At 37.4% G+C, this 19,939-nt stretch overlaps 1 protein-coding gene across 2 annotated transcripts in view; it reads right to left on the bottom strand.

Annotated features, from left to right (window-relative positions):
• Positions 1-19,939, bottom strand: part of LOC111158411 (mitogen-activated protein kinase kinase kinase kinase 3) — a 199,121-nt gene that overhangs the window by 109,400 nt on the left and 69,782 nt on the right. For both annotated transcript variants that reach the window (XM_022520409.1, XM_022520408.1), the window contains exon 2: positions 16,812-16,869. In XM_022520409.1, the coding sequence (XP_022376117.1) occupies positions 16,812-16,869 (58 nt within the window). The remainder of the gene's footprint in view (positions 1-16,811; positions 16,870-19,939) is intronic.

A 19,939-nucleotide genomic window follows, 5' to 3' on the forward strand; every position in this document is an offset into this window, starting at 1 on the left:
CTTTTTGGCCATTATGAATAATATTGCTCTCAATATTCATGTACAGGTTTCTGTGTAAATGCAGATTTTCACTTATCTTCTATACATGCCTAGAAGTGGAAAAGCTAAGTCATATGTACGTGTCTAACAACTCTGGAGAGTTACCGAACTATTTTCCAAAGTGGCTGCACCATTTTACCTTACCACCAGCAATGTGTGAGGGTTTCAATCACTTCATGATCCTACCACTTGTTACTGTCTTTTCTTTTATTACAGCCATCCTCATGGATATGAAGTGGTATCTCAATGTTGCTCTTTCCTAATAAGTGCTGCTGCTGAGCATATTTTGAGCATGTACCTACTGGCCATCTGCATTCCTTCTTGAGGAAGTATCTGTTCAAATCCTGTTTTTCAATTGGGTTGCCTCTTTGGAGGGGGGTGTCTCTTTTTTTAATTGAATTAAAAGAGTTCTTTATATTCTAGATAGAGTCCCTTATCAGAAATATAATTTACGAATATTTTCTCTCATTCTGTACACGATCTTTTCACTATTAATTATTAGTCATTTTCCAGGACAAAACTTCTTAATTTTGATATAATCTAACTTATCTTTTTCTTTTTTGTCATACTTTTGGTGTCATATCTAAGAAAGCACTGCCTAACCCAAGATTGTAAACATTTATTCCTATGCTTTCATTTAAAAGTTTTATAGTTTTAGCTTTACATTTAGATCTATGATCCATTTTGCATTAATCTCTGTGTATGGTGTGAGGCAGGAGTCCAACTTCATTTTCAGCATCACTTACTTAAAAAAAAAAACAAACACATTCTTTTTCCCATTGACTTGTCTTGGAGACATTCTAAAAAATCATGACCATAAATGCAAGGATTAAATTCTGAATGCTCAATTCTATTCCACTGATCTACAAGTCTATCCTTATGTCAGTCAAGGCCACACTGCCTTGAGGCGCCTGGGTGGCTCAATCATTAAGCATCTGCCTTCGGCTCAGGTCATGATCCCATGGCCCTGGGATGGAGCCCCATGTCAGGCTCCCTGCTCAGCAGGAGTCTGCTTCTTCCTCTGCCTGCTGCTCCCCCTATTTGTGCATGCTCGCTCTCTCTCTCTCTCTGACAAATGAATAAATAAAAATTAAAAAAAAAAAGACCATACTGTCTTGATTACTGCAGCTTTGTAATACTTCTAAAATGGAGCATTATAAGTAAGCCCTTCAACTTTGTTCTTTTCTCTTTTTAGCAATTCTGGGTCCCTTGCATTTCTATATGAATTCTGGGGTCAGCTTGTCAACTTCTGCTAAAAAAAAAAAAAACAAGCTGGGATTTTGATAGAAATTGTGTTGAATCTGTGTATCAATTTTAGGAGTACTGCCATCTTAAGAATACTAAGTCTTCTATCTATAACTTTGGAATGTCTTTCCATTTAGATCTCCTTTACCAGTGTTTTATAGTTTTCAGTGAACAAATCTTATGTTTCTTTTGTTGAATTTCAAGTATTTTATTTTATTTTTTTATTTGACAGACAGAGATCACAAGTAAGCAGAGAAGCTGGCAGAAGGTGGGGTGGGGGGGCGCGGGGAAGCAGGCTGCCCGCTGAGCAGAGAGCCTGATGCGGAGCTCGATCCCAGGACCATGGGATCATGACCTGAGCCGAAGGCAGAGGCTTTAACCCACTGAGCCACCCAGGCACCCGAATTTTAAGTATTTTAATCTTAGTTTTTAAGCATGTAATCTTAATTTGATGCTACTGTAATTAGAATTACAATTTCATGTTCAGAATGTCATTGTGTATAGAAATAAAACTGATTTTTGTATATTGACCTTGTATCATGTAACCCTACTGAATCTGTTATCAGTTTTAGTAATACTTCAGGTGATTCCTTAGGATTTTCTAGATACAAGATTATATCACCTGCAAATACAGATAATTTTATATTTTCCTTTCAATCTCAATGCCTCTTATTTCTTTTTCTTGCCTAACTGTCCTAGGAAGATACACAATGATGAAAAAATATGGTGAAAATATAATTCCTTTGATATTGGAGGAAAGCCATCTTTGTCTTTCATCATTAAGTGTGGGTGTTTTATATATGCACTTTATCAGGTTGAGGAAGTTCCTTTCAATTTCTAGTCTATCTGTTTTATTTTTTTTAATCATGAAAGAACTTTGGATTTTGTCAACTGCCTTTTGGGCATTGTTGAGATGATTTCTGTTCTTATTCTATTAATATGGTATATTATGGCAACTGATTTTCTGATGTTAAACCAATATTGCATTCCTGGGATAAATCCCACTTGGTCATGGTGTACAATCTTTTTTATACATTGCTAGCTAGATGTGATCTGCTATGATTTTGTTGAGGTTTATAGTTTTCTTGTGAAGTCTTTGTTTGGTTTGATATCAGGGCAATACTGACCTCATCGAATGAGTAAGGAAGTATTCCTTCCCTTTTTTGGGATGGAAGGGAGTTGTGAAGGACTGATATTCTCATTTAAACATTTGGTAGAATTCACCAGTGAAGCCACATGTTTCTGGGTTTTTCTCTGTGAAAAGTTTTCTGATTATTAATATAATTTCAATTAGTTATGGGTCTATTCAAATTTTCTATTTCTTCTTGAATCAGTTTTGATGATGTGTCTTTTTAGGAATTTGTCTATTTCACCTATTATCTAACTTGTTGACATTCAGGTATCCATAATATTTTCCAAATTCTTTTTATTTCTATAAGATAAGCAGTAATGTCCCCTCTTTCATTCCTGATTATAGTAATTTTAGTATTCTCTCTCTTTTTTTTTTTAGTTGGACTAACTAAAGAATTGTCAACTTTGTTGGTCTTTTCAAAGAACCAACTTTCAGCTACACTGATTTTCTCTACTGTTCTATACTTTATTTATCTTGAATTTTATCTTTATCATTTCTTCCCTTATGTTTGTCTTTGGTATAATTGGCATTTTTAAATTTTTCTTTTTTTTTTTTTTGATTTACATTTCTTAGGGTAGAAATTAGCTTATTAATTTGAAACTTTTTTAAAATTTCTTTTTAAATACAGGCCATGACAGCTATAAATTCCCCTCTAAGCACTGCTTTGGCTACATACCGTAAGTTTTTATATATTGTATTTTCATTTTTATTCCTCTTGAAGTACTAATTTTCCCTATGATTTCTTCTGAGTCATTAGTTAACTAAAACACTGTTGTTTAGTTTCCATATATTTGTGAATTTCCCAAATTTTCTTGTGTCACTAATTTCTAACCTTAATACTACTCTTGAGGAATATACTTTATATGATTTTAATTCTTTTAAAATCACTGAGACATGTTTTATGATCTAGCTTATGGTTTATTCTTGAAAATACCCTATTATGCTTGAGAATAATGTGTGTTCTGTACTACTGGGTAGAGTGCTCTATAGATGTCTATGAGGTCTAATTGCTTTATAATATTTCTATTTCCTTGTAGATCTTCTGCTTAGTTGTACTATTAATTACTAAAAGTGGGATATTAAAATTTCCAATTTTAATTGTTTTACTGTCTATTTCTCCCTCCAATTGTTGGTTTTGTTTCATATATTCTGGGGCTTTGGTGTTAAGTGCAACTATTGTTTTTCTACTGTTTTTCTTAACAATATACAGAATTTGCATTGTGAGCTAATGTTGTTTCCTTTTTATAATACCCTTTTTTCAACCTCTTCCTATTTCCCCACCCCTTTTCACCAGGCAACCACTCTTCTACTCTGTGTTTCTATGAGTATGACTTTTTGTTGGTTTGTTTTTTAAGATTCTACATGTAATGGGGCGCCTGGGTGGCTAAGTGGGTTGAGCAGCTGCCTTCGGCTCGGGTCATGGTCTCGGAGTCCAGGGATCGAGTCCCGCATCGGGCTCTCTGCTCAGCGGGGAGCCTGCTTCCTCCTGTCTCTCTGCCTGCATCTCTGCCTGCTTGTGATCTCTGTCAAATAAATTAAAAAAAAAAAAAAAAAATCTTAAAAAAAAAAAAAGATTCTACATGTAAGTGATACCATGTAGTATCTGTGTTTTTCTGCCTAACTTATTTCACTTAATATAATGCCATCAAAGATCATCCATGTTGCTGCAAATGACTGCATTTCCTTCTTTCTGGTGAGAGAATAACATTCCATTGTGTATGCACAGCCTACATCTTCTTTGTCCATTCATCATCAACAGACATGTAGACTGTTTCCAAATCTTGGGTATGGTAAAATAATGCTATAGTAAACATGAGAGTGTGGGTATCTCTTCAATATCCTGTTTTCATATCCTTGGGATATATACCAGAAACTGGATTGCAAGACAGTATAGAATTCCTAGTCTTAATTTTTTTAAAAAAATCTTTTTAAGGATTTTATTTATTTATTAGAGAGAGAGAGAGAAATAGAGAGACAGCATGAGTGCACAAACTGGGGGGAGGGGCAGAGGGAGAGGGAGAAGCAGACTCTTCGCTGAGCAGGGAGCCCAACATAGGGCTCCATCCCAGGACCCTGGGATCGTGACCTGAGCAGAAGGCAGATGCCCAACCGACTGAGCCACCCAAGTAACCCTCTATTCTTAATTTTTTGAGGAACCTCTAAACTGTTTTCCATAGCAACTGCACCAATTTATATTCCCACCAAAAATGTACAAAGGTACCCTTTTCTCCACATCTTCACTAACATTTATCTCTTGTCTTTCTTATGATAAAAAACTAAATGTTCTGTACAACAAAGAAAACAATCAACAAAAAGGTAATCTATGGAATGGGAGAAAGTATGTGCAAATCATATAACCAATAAGGTGTTCACATCAAAAAGAACTCACAGAAGTTAACAGAAAAGAAAGTCTGAAAAAAGAAGCAGAAAAACTGAATAGACATTTTTTCCAAAGAAGACATAAAAGCATGTACTGCTCCCAGGTAGGTAAACCTGTCTCTTTTAAGAACATGTACAGAACATGTCTCTTTTAAGAACAGGTACATGAAAAGGTACCTGTTGGCTACTTAATCATCAGGGAAATGCAAATCAAAACCACAAGGTATCACCTCAGATCTGCTGGAATGACTATCACCAAAAAGACAAGAGATAACAAGTGTGGGCCAATATTTTATTGTGAAGACCTCTGGGACTACAATTTCCATTTATCACACATCAAGGAAACGTATGCTTTGTTAGAAGCAATAGTCTTAAAAGGAAACTAGACTTTCTTCTATACTGGTATATGAGACTGCAATAAATATTAAATTTGTGTTAGCAGCATTTCATGTTAAATACAAAGAGTCACTGGTTTGTATGACACATTTGGAATCAAGAAGACTATGCAAAAGGATGAGATTATGGAGCGACATTTCTCTTTTCTTTAAAAGTACTTCTCCCTCTCATTAAACATTTGTTTTAGTATTACTGAGGTTTTTTTTTTTTTACCCACTTTATGAGTAAGGCTGAAAATAAATTATGAATATATGCTTGTTATCCTCTGAGACGTTGGAGAACAGGTAGCATGGATGCGTAATTAACATGACAGGGCCAGGAATTTCACTAATGAGCAGTTCTTAAAAGAGACAGGTTTACCTATCTGGGAGCAGTACCTTGTCTAGTTCCCTTAACACTAATTTCCCCTTAACTCTAATACCTAGAGAAGATAGAAACTTTTAATACCTGGAAATTGATGACCTTATGTTTTCAGGTAATGTTCTAATCATAGTTCTTGAACAGTAACATAGCTATGTTAATGGAAATAATAAAAAATGGTTTATTTCTAACTTCAGTTAGGCATGTAACACTCTACAACAGCCCCACATTGCTGGTAACTAGTCAGTTTCTTCTTCTGTTTCCTACAGTGGATCCTAAAACAACAATAAATAAAAAGTCATTTCCATTATTCTTCAGATAGCCTACCCACCTGCCTCTACTTCACTCTCAGTTAAGAATCAAGCTTCCTCCATCTGAGAAAATGGAGACCCACTGTAGAGATCTTTTACTACCCTCTCCTCAACCTTAAAGCTAATTTATATTTGTGCCTGCTCCAGGCCCTTTACAAAGATGTCATCCCACAAGAGCTACTCTCTTCCTTTGCGAAAGAGGCACCTCCAGATCCATCTCTTCCGGGCCCACTCAGAAAGGTGCTTCATCATTTATATTTTCTTTGATACCTTCATCTCTTCCACCACTCCTTCCCATTTAGCCTACACATATGCTCCAACTTCACTTCAATGTAAAAACTTTCCCTTAACCTTCTCCCCTATTAAACCTGTCTCCCTATTGCTTTTCCTAGCCAAAGTTCTTCGAAGAGTAGTCTCAGCTTGGTTTCCTTTTCATGACTTGGTGTCCATTCCTCAACCCACTACAATCTATTTTTCACCCCAAGACTCTGCTAAAATTACTCTTGCAAAAGGTCCACATCATTCTTAGGCCCTAATCCAAGGCCTCTTATCAGTTCTTTTTTTCTTATCAGTTCTAAAGTTGCATTTCCTTCTTTTTGGTAACTCTCCAACTACAACTACTACCTGAACAATGATTTTCAAATCCATGCCTCCAGCCATGTCTTGGAGCCAGGGCAGCTCTCTTCTGAGCTCCAGATCTCTAGATCAAATTCACAACTGTACATATCTACACAATCTCTACACACCTCATAATCAACATGTCTCAAATGAATAGAAATATATACTCTCTTTTCATCCTACCTCCTAAATATCTCTTAATTCCCACCCCACTATAACTACCTTGGTGCAAATCCTCGTAACACTCAAATTGCCTCTTCGGGTAGACTGCTATTTTTGCCTCCAATAGTCATTCTTTCCTTCTTGGACATATAGCTGCCGGGCTACATGTCCCACCCTCTCATGAATTTGTGTGACCATGAAAGCAAGTTCCCAGCAATGGAAAATGAGCAGAACTGGTGGGTGACTTCCAACTTCACTTGTTAAAAGAAAAGTTGCTTGCCTTAAAATGACTCTTCCCGCCTGCTAAAGATGGACACACCAATGACCTAGCTTAACAACAGCAGATAAATGTGTGCACTGTTGGATGATGACATAAAATGGAAGGAACACGCATCCCTGAATAAGCTCATGGAACAGCACTGAAGTACCAACCTGTGCTCACCTCACAACTGTTATATGGAGAGAAATAAATGTCTATCTTACTTAGGTCACTTTATTTTGGATTTTTCTTTCTATTGCAGTTAACCCGTAGCCTAACACCCTTCTCCATATAACTCTTAACTGGTCTCCCTATTTCCAGTATTAACTTACATTTCAGTACATTTGCCACATTATTGTCAGTTATCTTTAAAACATAGGATAAATATTAGTCTTCTCCCTAATAACCTTCTATGACTCACAGCTCCAGACATTTTGGCATAGCACAGAAGATGGTAGACAATCTGGCCTTAATATCCTTCTAGCTTCCACCCTTTATGACCCACTCCCATCCCTGACCACACCCCCATTTCCCCACACGGATACTTATAAGCTCCAGCATCATTAGACTTGAGCTTTCTCCCGTGTTAGAGAAAAACAAAACATAATCCAAACTTCTACAAAATGAGAGAAAAGGTAAGGAAAATTACTTTAAAGTCTGATGAAGCAACCAAAAGAAAGTGTGAGGAAACAAAGTATACTTTACAGACACTGTCATTAAAATGATAAACCTCAGGGTTTCTTGAGGGAAGCATTTGAAGATGCACTGCCCATTCCATGGGCTGAAATATCAAAGCACCAACATCCTATTTTAATTATATGGATAAGACAAATTTTTGAGGTAAAATCCATATAACAAATTGTACAATTCAGTGGCAGTTAGTACATTCATGATGCTGTGCCCCCATCACCTCTAATTCTAGAACATTTTTATCAGCCCTGAAGGAGACCCTATACCCTTAAGCAGTTACTTCCTATTCCCTCCCTCTTCCCCAGCAACCACAAATCTGCTTTGTCTCTATGGTTTTACTTAGTCTGTATATTTCATATAAATGGAATCATATAACGTGAGACCTATTATGTGTGGCTTCTTACATTATAGCATGTTTCTGAGGTGCCTCCTTGTAGCATTTATCAATATGGAGGACAAAAATTTTACAAGCAGCGTTATGTGTAAATGCAACATACTGGAACCAACCTAAATGCTCCCACATAGGAAAGGGACTGAATTAACTATGGTATGTATATATGATGGAGCACTATGCAGAATGAGAAAGATCTCTAGCAACTAGTGTGGAGTGATTTCTCAGACATGCTGTTAAGTGAAAAGAACAAAATTCAAAGAGGTACCTATAGTATGCTACCTTTCATGAAAGAAAAAAAGAAACATTACAACAAGAAAACATGGAAAGGAAAACCTGAGACCAAAGACAGTGGTTAGAATAGGGTAAAAAAGACACAAGTAGAATACTTCCCTAAATATACCTTTTTGTATAGTTCTGCCTTTTAGAATCATGTCTAAGTTTCACATACTTTAAAAACACTCTAAACGAAAATAAAATCAAAGATGAGGGAGGCATCCCCAAAATGAATTCAGACGCAAATGAACTTGCCATATGTCATGGGTTGAACTGTGTCCCCTCAAAAGACAGGATGAAGTCTTAACCTCCAGTACTTGTGAATGTGACCCTACATGGAAATAGGGTCTTTGTAGTAATCAAGTCAAGATGAGGCCTTTAGGTGTCCTTACATAAGGGGGAAATTTGGACACAGGAAGCACACTGTGTGATGATGAAGGCAGAGACTGGAGCCTTCTACAAACCAAGGAATGCCAAGCACTGCAGGCCATCCCCAGAAGCTGGAGGAGAAGCATGGAACATACCCTCCCCCAAGCTCTCAGAAAGAACCAACTCTACTGACATCTTGATTTCCAAATTCCAACCTCCCAGAACTGTGAAAGAATAAATATCTATTGCTTTAAGCCACCCAGTCTGTGGTATTTTGTTATGGTTGCCCTAGGAAACTAATACACCATAGAGATAGCAAATGAATAACATAAACACTTTTGAGAGGGTAAGGGAGGTGGGGAACCAGACATTAGAACAGTGTATGTTCTAAAGATAAACAGAACTCTAAACAATGATCTTTAGTTAGTAGCTGATTTCTCACAGAGGCATGGATTAACAATTCTGAAATTACTTTTGTATTCAAGATAAAGCAAAGAAACAGCCAGTATATTGTGGCTAATGGAAACTAAGCTCTTCCCTATTAGAGAAGAGAGTTACAAATATGAAAAAGAGAGAATGAACCCTGTGTTGTTAGACTAGTATTGGTTTTAGACAGTGAGATGGGTAGAGGCGCAGGGGAGGTGTGGGTAAATGTGTATTTACGTGTGCACATACATGGTATATCCATCCCTTAAGGCAGCCTAATAACAAGGACGCTTCAGCAGCAAGAACTGCACCTAGAAACCAAAACAAAGGCTCAAGAAGTCATTCAGATTAAAGGAAACTCAAGAGACTGAATGCAACACATGATCTTGGATTTTCTTTTGCCTTTAAAGGGTATTATTGCGGCAACTGACAAAATCTGAGTAAGGTCTGTGGGTTAAATAATAACATCGCCATCAGCATTAATTTCCAGACTTTGATCATAGTACTGTTAAGTAAGACAATGACATTTTATTGTTAAAGGAAATACACACTAAAGTATTCAGGGGAAGATGGTATCTTTTAGTGTAGGAAAGAATAAAGTAAACATAATAAATCAAGTACGAGAAATCTGGGTGAAATACTGAAATTCTTTGTACTATTCTTTCAACTTTTCTCTGAAGTCTACAATTACCTTAAAAATGCAAAAACTTAAATTTAATTAAAAATTATAAATAAATGAATGGGTTCTACAGTAGAGAGGCAAACTTTCAAAGAGCATTGCTGGAGAATCAGGAATTATTCTGAACATCCCATGAAGCATCTGTAAGGCAATACACATAACAGCATAGGCTCTAGAAAAAACATAAACCTGGATTTGAATTTGCTCCACTGTTACATAGCCCTAAGGCAAATTATTTAATCTTTCCGTGCCTCTGTTCTACATCTGTGGGATGGGGATGATAATACCTTACCTACTGCAAGGTGTTATTGTGAGGACTGAGACGATGCATATGAAGAATATGGAGTCTGACATGCAGCCCTAAGCAAATGTTCGAAAAGTGGCTTCTGTGACTTTTATCACCATTATTGTTATTGTTACGTGGATATGTGAATCTCAGGAAAAAAATTCCACCATCTGAAAAAAACACTAATAAGAAAGTAAATTCCTGTTAAATCAAGTTCTGCACATCATTGTTTCCTAGATTTCTGGGCCCGCTTGAATTATGCTGTCAAATTCTCCCTGTACCTCCTCTGACACAGAAAAAACAAACCCAGTATGACAGTTGTATTTTCCCTGCCAGCATTTCAGAGCCTATCCATGCTACTTAGATGATACAGACTTAATTCTAAGACTATGTACATACTGAAGATCTAGATCAAACACAGAAAAAGATCTGAAACAAAGAAAAAAGGAGACAAACCAAAAAGCACTCTCATCTACAGAAAACAAACTGATGGCTACAAGTGGCAGTGGGTAGAAGATGGGTGAAATAGGTTAAGAGGATTAAGAGAAGAATACGCTTATCATGATAAACAGTGGGTAATGTACAGAATTTCTGAATCACTATATTGTACACCAGAAATTAGTATAACTCTGTATGTTATAATATACTGAAATTAAAATTTTAAAAAAGGACCAACTGGCTTGTCATGAGATTGTTTTGATTTTATCTTACAAATAATCAAAGCTTTTCTCCATTTTCTCCAGAAACTAGAATGGGCAGCCTACAAAAGGCTAGAACACTACCTTGTTCCACAAAGTATAAGAATTCTAGCAATTGAACTCGTGTTTTTCCTTTACCCAAAAACCAGGTTTTGTGGCTGACAAATTACTCACTGCACCAACCACCAGTTTGGACCACCTCTGTGAGGACCTGGGGATACCCTTGGAGCCCTGCCCACTCAAGCGCATCCTTATTTATTCTTTGCAATGCTTGTTCCCTGGCTCAGTGATAGACAAGCAAATTAAGCTGATCTCAGTAGTATGTATCCTTGCCAATCTCTGAACTCCAACCAGCCCTTTACGGTCTACATAATTGTGTGTGTTCCCGTATGTAAATGTACATATAGATGTATGTATATAAACATACAAGAAAATCTGGAGAAAAATCACCAGAAGTTGACAGTGTTCATATAGCTGGTAGAATGATGATGTTTAGTTTCCTTTTTATTTAATTGTATTTTTCTTACTTTTATTATAATGACCAAACATAATCTTTGCTATTTAAGTTTTAAAATGTTATAAACTAATAATATACTATATGTTAACTAACTGGAATTCAAATAAAAACTTAAAAATTGGGCGCCTGGGTGGCTCAGTTGGTTAAGCGACTGCCTTCAGCTCAGGTCATGATCCTGGGGTCCCGGGATCGAGTCCCGCATCAGGCTCCCAGCTCCACGGGGAGTCTGCTTCTCCCTCTGACCTTCTCCTCGCTCATGCTCTCTCTCACTGTCTCTCTCTTCTCTCAAATAAATAAATAAAATGTTTTAAAAAAAAACTTAAAAATTATAGTCTGTTGGTTAATTAAAGGATGACTGGGAAAACCAAATATAAATTAAAACTACATGGGGGCATCTGCCTGGCTCAGTCAGTGGAGCATGCAACTCTTGACCTCAGGGTGGTAAGCTGGAGCCCCATGCTGGGTGTAGAGATCATTTAAAATAAAATAAAATCTTTTTTTTTAAATTAATTTATTTATTTGACAGATAGAGATCACAAGCAGGAAGAGAGGCAGGCAGAGAGAGGAGGAAGCAGGCTCCCCTCAGAGCAGAGAGCCCAATGTGGGGCTTGATCCCAGGACCCTGGGATCATGACCTGAGCCGAAGGCAGAGGCTTTAACCCACTGAGCCACCCAGGCACCCCTAAAATAAAATCTTTAAAATAAATAAATAAATAAATAAAGCCATATGAGTAAGACTGGAAGTTCCAGTGACATATGCAGACTAAATTCACATTTTTTTAAAAGAATTTTTTTCTTTTTTTTTTAAAGATTTTTTTTTTTTAAATTTATTTGACAGATCACAAGTAGGCAGAGAGGCAGGCAGAGGGAGAGAGGAGGAGGAGGCAGGCTCCCTGCTGAGCAGAGAGCCTGATGCGGGACTCGATCCCAGGACCCTGAGATCATGACCTGAGCCAAAGGCAGAGGATTTAACCACTGAGCCACCCAGGCGCCCCTAAATTCACATTTAAACAAAGAATCTGTCCTCACGTCTGAATAAGTTTTAATTTAGCTTTAGGTTCAAATTAGGTATCAGTTGTTAAGGAAAAAAAAAAAGGAACAAAATAACAAACTTTAGATGCAAATTCATTACATCACACTTAAAGTATTTCAGATTTGGTTTTTGTTTTTGAGAAAGTTGTAGACTGGCCATCATGAAGTTGTCTCCCTTCACCACATTCCAAATCAAATCTGAATCTTACCAATCCTCTGAGGCTAACTACCAATTCAGAGAAGAACATAGTAAATAACACCACAAGGAGGCAATTAGCGAAACCCAAACCAACAGAATAATTCTACACAACAAATAACCAAGTTTCCTCAACAAAAAACTTCAAGGAAAAAGAAGAGATATAAAAAACAAAAAAGAGGATAAAAAGAAGGAACCTACAAACATAAAAGAAATTTGGGACACATCGAATAACTGCAGTAAGTGGAACTTACTTGTTGCTCAGAAGCTATATTAATACTGTTGAGAGAGAACAATGGAATATGATATGTATTTTTATCATTTGTTACAGCATATTTTAAAATAACATAATTCATCCAGATTGAGTGTACAATTCAACAGGTTTTTTTTTTTAGTAACTTACCAAGTTGTGCCACCATCACTGTAAACCAGTTATAGAATATTACCCCAGTAAGATCCCACATGTCCATTAACTATTAATCACTACATTCTCCCACACCAGTCCACTAATCCACTTTCTGACTCTACAGATTTGCATCTTCTGAACATTTCACATAAATACAATCACACAGTATGCAGTCTCTCCTGTCACATAGCACATTTTTAGGTTCATTTATGTCACTGCATCCATCAGCAGTTTGTTTCTTTTCATTGCTGAATAAAATATTCCACTGTGTGAACGTATTTTGTCTTTTCATTTACCAGTTGACAGGCAGTTGTTTCCAACGCCAGACTATCACGAATAATGCTACCACGAACTGGTGTACGAAAGCCGTGTGTGCAGATGCACAAGAGTGGAACTGCTGGGTCACTATGGCAAATTAGTGTTTAACTTTTTAAGTGAAGGCCAAACTGTTTTTCCAAAGTAGATGTACCATTTTATGCTCTTATAAGAGTTCCTGCTCGTGGTTATACTTTCAGTTGTTATCTTTAAGCCATACATGCTGGAAGATTAAGGGCTGAAATGATAGGATATTTGGAATCGGATTCAAAATTACAAGTGGGGGAAGGAGGGTAGTAAGTATAGACCAAACAAGGTTGGTCATAGTTTGAAAACTATAATACTGTTAGTAGTAAGTTACTTACTATAGTACTTTGTTCCAGGCACTATTTTAAGGGCTTTAGCTATATTAGCTCACTTAATCCCTATGATAACCTTCAAGAGGAACCTACTATTATTACTTCCACTTGAGAGAATCAGACAGGTTAAACGATGTGGTCAACCCAGGACTATAGTCAAAGTATCGGAGCTTCAGACTCATGCTCTTTACCACCAGGCTGTATACTCCAAGCTTACCAACAAGTGATATGTGACATTAAAACAAAGAAATTAAATGCTAAAATTCAGGTGGCTTTGATGAAGAGTTAAGCAGGGAATCCAATGTTAACTAAATTTAAGGATATATCTCATAGCATATATTGAATAATACCCCTGTTATCTCTGATGGTAGAATATTATTTTTCTTCTTTTTTAATTGTATTTTTACTTTTATAACAATAATCAATAAATGCATGAGAGTTTCAAGATTAACATCATACCAACACAAACACTGCATTAATCAGAAAACAAATGACTTGATGAACAATAAGATTTTTCAAGTTCCTAATTTTTTAAAGGAAACATTAAGAGGTGCTGAACGAGTACTATACACCAGAACAAAGTTCAGTGCTATGGACACAAACTTGGTGAAAGCCTAGAAACAAAGAAAGGCAGTTCTAGAATGATAATACAGCTGCAGTGCATGCTACAAGGGAGCTGTTCCTGCAGAGGAGTCCTCTTACTCAGACCAGGGGCAGGGAAGACCTGAAGGAGAAGGCACCAAACTGACTTGAAGGAATGGTGTATGTATACACTACTTCTAGTTAGAGACAATTTCATCAAATAACATAGCCACTTCTTAAAGATTACAAATGAAGGCCCTATTTCAAATGCCAAATCGTATTTCTTTTTTTTTTTTTTAACCTCAGATTTCACCAACTTCACATACAAATAGCCAACAGACACATGAACACATGCTCAACATCACTCAGCATTAGGGAAATACAAATCAAAACCACAGGGAGACAGAATTGCTAAAATGAACAAATCAGGAAACAACAGATGTTGGCGAGGATGTGGAGAAAGGCGAACAACTCCTACACTGTTGGTGGGAATGCAAGCTGGTGCAACCACTCTGGAAAACAGCATGGAAGTTCCTCAAAAAGTTGAAAATAGAACTACCCTATGATCCAGCAATTGCACTACTGGGTATTTACCCTAAAGATACAAACGTAGTGATCCGAAGGGGCACGTGCACCCGAACGTTTATAGCAGCAATGTCCACAACAGCCAAACTATGGAAAGAGCCCAGATATTCATCAACAGATGAATGGATAAAGAAGAGGTGGTATAGATATACAATGGAATACTATGCAGCCATCAAAAAATTGAAATCTTGCCATTTGCGACAATGTGGATAGAACTAGAGGGTATTATGCTAAGCAAAATAAGTCAATTGGAGAAAGACAATTGTATGATCTCACTCATATAGAATTTAAGAAATAAAACAGAGGATCATGGGGGAAGAGAGGAGAAAATAAAACAAGATGAAATCAGAGAGTGAGACAAACCATAAGAGACTCTTAATCATAGGAAACAAACTGAGGGTTGCTGGTTGGCAGCGGGTGGTTACTGGGTGCTGGACATTAAAGGAGGGCATGTGATATAATCAGCACTGGGTATTATATAAGACTGATGAATCACTGACCTCTACCTCTGAAACTAATAATACATTATATGTTAATTAACTGAATTTAAATAAAACCCTCAAATCTTCCTTTTTTTAAACCTCAGATTTCACCAACTTCAAATATCCCTTAAAACATAGGAGATTCAAAGAAAAACCTGTCTTATAAGTGTTAATTGTACTATACAAAATCTGTAAATATGTATAACTGAGGAAGTATTTTTTCTATTCATTATATCTGAGTGTGATCTGGTCATAGTCTGTCAACAAATCCTTAAATTTCATCTTAATGGCACTTCTAAAAAGTCTACTGATGATGTAAACCAGGGGTGGGCAAACACAGCTGCAGGTGGCCTGGTTTGCTAAGAATGGTTTCTCAGCTAAGAATTCTTTTTTTTTTTTTTTAATTTTAGAGAGAAAAAGGAGAGAGATGGGGAGGGAAGAGGGAAAACTGTATGCAGAGACCACATGTGGCCCACAAAGCCTAAAATATTTTACTGTCTGGACTTTTCAGAAAAAATTGCCCACCTTTAAAAACAAACAAAAAAACAAACTATGGAATGGGTTTCTGCTCACACCAAGGATAAAACCTGTTTTACCAAATCCGTGTATCATCAGTTTGGAGCGGAGGAAGCCATCAGAAAGGCACTGCCACCACTGTGGAACTCCATCTAGGCACTAGCACAACCGCTTGCTTGTGGTCAGAACGAGAGAAAGGACTTTTAAAAGAGAGTAAACAAGACTATGGTAGTTACTCAGAAAGACATTGCAAGGGGTGGGGGATTCCAGAGAGAAAATATAGGTGATGGGGCGGCCTGAATGGCTCAGTCGGTTAAGCGTCTGCCTTTGGCTCAGGTCATGATCCCAGGATGCTAGGACTGAGCCCCATGTCGGATTCCCTGCTCAGCAGGAAACCTGCTTCTCTCTCTCCCACACCCCCGCTTGTGTTCCCTCTCTTTCTGTATGTCTCTCCCTGTCAAATAAATAAATAAAATCCTTAAAAAAAAAAAAAGAAAGAAAATGTAGGTGAAGCAGGGAAAAAAAGAGTCATCCTAGAGGCTCTACAATAAGCTGCTTAAGTTGGAAGGTAACTACAATACCGTATTAATGAACCATAAAATGTGAAGGCTAGGTCTACTGAGAAAACTGAGGCTCTGAAAAGTTACTGGACCAAGTGCACACAGCAAGAATGTGGGACACACAAAGCACTGGGCTCCAAGCACCCCAATCTCAGTTCAACTCTTTCCCGTGCATCACACTGCCCTCACCACAGGACAGGGTTTATCTGGAAAAACAACACTAGTGACTGGTGACAAGTTAGCTCAATTGAGTTCAGAAGGAATAAAGACTTTTCACAAGGTTGCCTCACTCCCCCAGTTAAGAGTTATTTCTCAAGGAAGAACTGGGCCATGTGTCTATAGGTCTTGAAGAGGAGGAGGAAAGACCAAACCCCAGTCTATTTTCCAGATGTTAAGAACAATCAGAGAAAAAAAAAAGAGAGGAAAAAAAAAGAGAGTGGGGAAAAAAAAAAAAAGAACAATCAGAGAATGCTGACCAATCATTTAAATCAGCTTTAAAGTTATCCAGTGCTTATGGCAATAAGAAACATTAAATTTCAATTTACCTGGTTCCAATTTTATTACTTTAATTGCTGCCAATTCACCAGTGTTAACATTCCGTGCCTAAAAGAGAAGAAAAGATAACTGTGAAAAAGAGCTTTCATAAAAAACTTTATGAAATGTAATTTTAGTTTATTGTTTATTTTCAGTTATACAGAAACATTTTTTTAAAGCAAGAATTGCAGATGGGTTTTCTATTACAAAATAGACAGTATATTTTTCACAATGAATGTCAACATTAATTCAACTGTAAATTTAATAATGGTAATAATAAGTTAACACACAGAGAGACTTCTGTATGTGCCAGGCACTGTTCTAAATGTTTTACAGTAATGCATTTCTCCCCACGACAATCTTATGAGGTAGGTACAACTATTATATCCATGTTGCAGGTGAGGAAACTGAAGCACAGGGAAGTTAAAAAAACTTGCCAAGGACATAATGCTAGTAAGTGATAGCAAGATTCCAACCCAACAAGCCTGACTTCAGAGTCTGAGCTTAAAAGCATTATACTCTACTGCCATGCATTCAAAGGTGAGGTAAAATTTTGAACTACCTAGCCTTAAACTTTTAAACTTAAAAATCTTAGAATGTGGGGGGCGCTGGGGTGTCTCAGTTGGTTAAGTATCTGCCCTCAGCTCAGGTCATGATCCCAGAGTCCTGGGATTGAGACCCGCATCAGGCTCCCTACTCAGTGGGAGTATGCTTCTCCCCCACCCCCGCCCCTCCCCACTCTCCTGCGTGCGTATGCTCTCTCTCTCTCTCTCAAACAGATAAATAAAATCTTAAAAAAAAATCAATTCATAATATTTGATTGCTGGTATTTACAACTGTAATTATGTATAAGTAAGCAGAAGCCATCTTTTCAATTTGTATGAATATGGCAGTAGCTGTCAACTTAAAATGTTTTACAGTTGGATCACAACTTCCAAAATGCTTCAGACCATTATACCTGTTACATAATATTTAAACTGCTAATTGAAACTTGATCTTCATATCAAGCAATGAAGATCAGTATGTACAATTCCCTGATCACAGAAAGATACAGTCCTGTGGGCAGAATTACTCTTAGTCACAATACTTTTTTTTTTTTTTTTAAGTTATCCCTACACCCAACATGGGGCTTGAACTCAAAACCCCAAGATCAAGAGTTGCACACTCCACTGACTGGGCCAGCCAGGCACCCCACAATACTCTTATTAAAGGATTGGTGAAGATCAGTGAATCACCCACAAGGAATGGTAACAGCATTAACAGTGGAATCCTTCTAAGAATACCGGAGCATTAAAAACATCATATAGCAATCCAGGAAGGTAGATATGGGACAGAGCCACTGCTGCAATATAAAACTTAACTTTTTAACTCAAAGATCAACGAAGTTTTTTTTTTAAAGATTTTATTTATTTATTTGACAGAAAGACAGCAAGAGAGGGAAACACAAGCCAGGGGAGAGGGCAAGGGAGAAGCAGGCTTCCTGCTGATCAGGGAACCAAATGCAGGGCTTGATCCCAGGATTCTGGGATCATGACCTGAGCAAAGGCATCAGCTTAGCAGCTGAGGCTGAGCCACCCAGGCGCCCCCAAGAATAAAGGTATTAAAAGTTCTCCACCGGGGCGCCTGGGTGGCTCAGTGGGTTAAAGCCTCTGCCTTCGGCTCAAGTCATGATCTCAGAGTCCTGGGATCGAGCCCCGCCATCGGGCTCTCTGCTCAGCGGGGAGCCTGCTTCCTCCTCTCTCTCTGCCTGCCTCTCTGCCTACTTGTGATCTCTGTCTGTCAAATAAATAAATAAAATCTTTAAAAAAAAAAAAAAAAGTTCTCCACCATATCAAGTTGCATGGCTGGCTCAGTCAGAAGAACATGTGACTCATATCTTGGGGTTGTGAGTTCTAGCCCCACAGTGGGAGATTACTTAAATATTTTTTTTAAAAGATTTCCCCATACAAATTAAGAAAAAAAATGTAAATTAAATTGGCAGGGAAAATTCATTCCTTCTGAAAGAAATTCCCATAACCAATGAATGTTTATCATGGCCAACTTATTACTGGCAGTACAAAACAGGTTTGAACAGTTAATTCCAACTAAACTTAATTCCTATTACATATTTCAGGGGCACCTGGGTGGCTCAGTCCTTTAAGTGTCTGCCTTCAGCTGAGGTCCTGATCCTGGTGTCCTGGGATCAAGCCCTGCATCAGGCTCCCTGCTCAGTGGAGAGCCTGCTTCTCCCTCTGCCTACCCCATGCTTGTGCTCCTCCTCTCTCTCACTTGATGTCAAATAAATAAAATCTCTAAACATAAATAAATAAATATGTATTTCAAATATAGTGCCAGATAAGTATTCATTCCCTTCCCTAGGATAAGAACACACACACACACACACACACACACACACACACACACACGATGAAAGAGAAATAAAATCAGAACATCATTCTGGGAGCATTTTGTGAAAAGGGGGACAGAGTGTACCTGTAAAATATTCAGGCATATCACATAAACATGATTCACAAATCTCAAACACTATCACAACTGCTTGCCTCTCCTTACACTTCATGCATGACGTCTAGATGCTCTGTCTTCCAACCCTCATCTTTTTTAGTACTTGTCCAAATAAAGTAAGATGCTACTCTCCCCAATTCTCAATTCTCCACTTAAAAATCTTGCCATGGTTTTGTTTTCTGTTTACTGAAAAGAAGTTCAGAGTATGGCTGATTCCACTATCGAAGAGCAGAGATAAGATGAACTCCAAGAAAGCCAGGATGATTTTTTTCTAGCTGAAATTTGGCTCCTAATTGACCACAAGAGGGCACTACGGACAACGCAAGTTACACAAAGTGTCCAAAATGGCTACTATACACAATGTACTACTCTTCTAAAAATAGATTTACTAATAGTTAACACCAGCACATATTTAACAGAAAAACTGTGAAAGTAAGAAACTTATCAGTAGCACTTATCAGACTAATGTCATATTTACTACTATAGGCTTGACTTATAATTTTTCAAAATTTAAATCAATCCAGAATTTTTAGTCCAGAATTTTCTTGAAGATAACAAGAGTTTTTAAACTTACAATTTTGTAGAATGAACAAAAAACCAAAACAACCAAAATAATTACTAATCTTTTTTACCTAGT

Source organism: Enhydra lutris, unplaced genomic scaffold (assembly GCF_002288905.1).
Source record: "Enhydra lutris kenyoni isolate GAN:26980312 unplaced genomic scaffold, ASM228890v2 scaffoldscaffold59, whole genome shotgun sequence".
Classification (NCBI taxonomy): domain Eukaryota; kingdom Metazoa; phylum Chordata; class Mammalia; order Carnivora; family Mustelidae; genus Enhydra; species Enhydra lutris.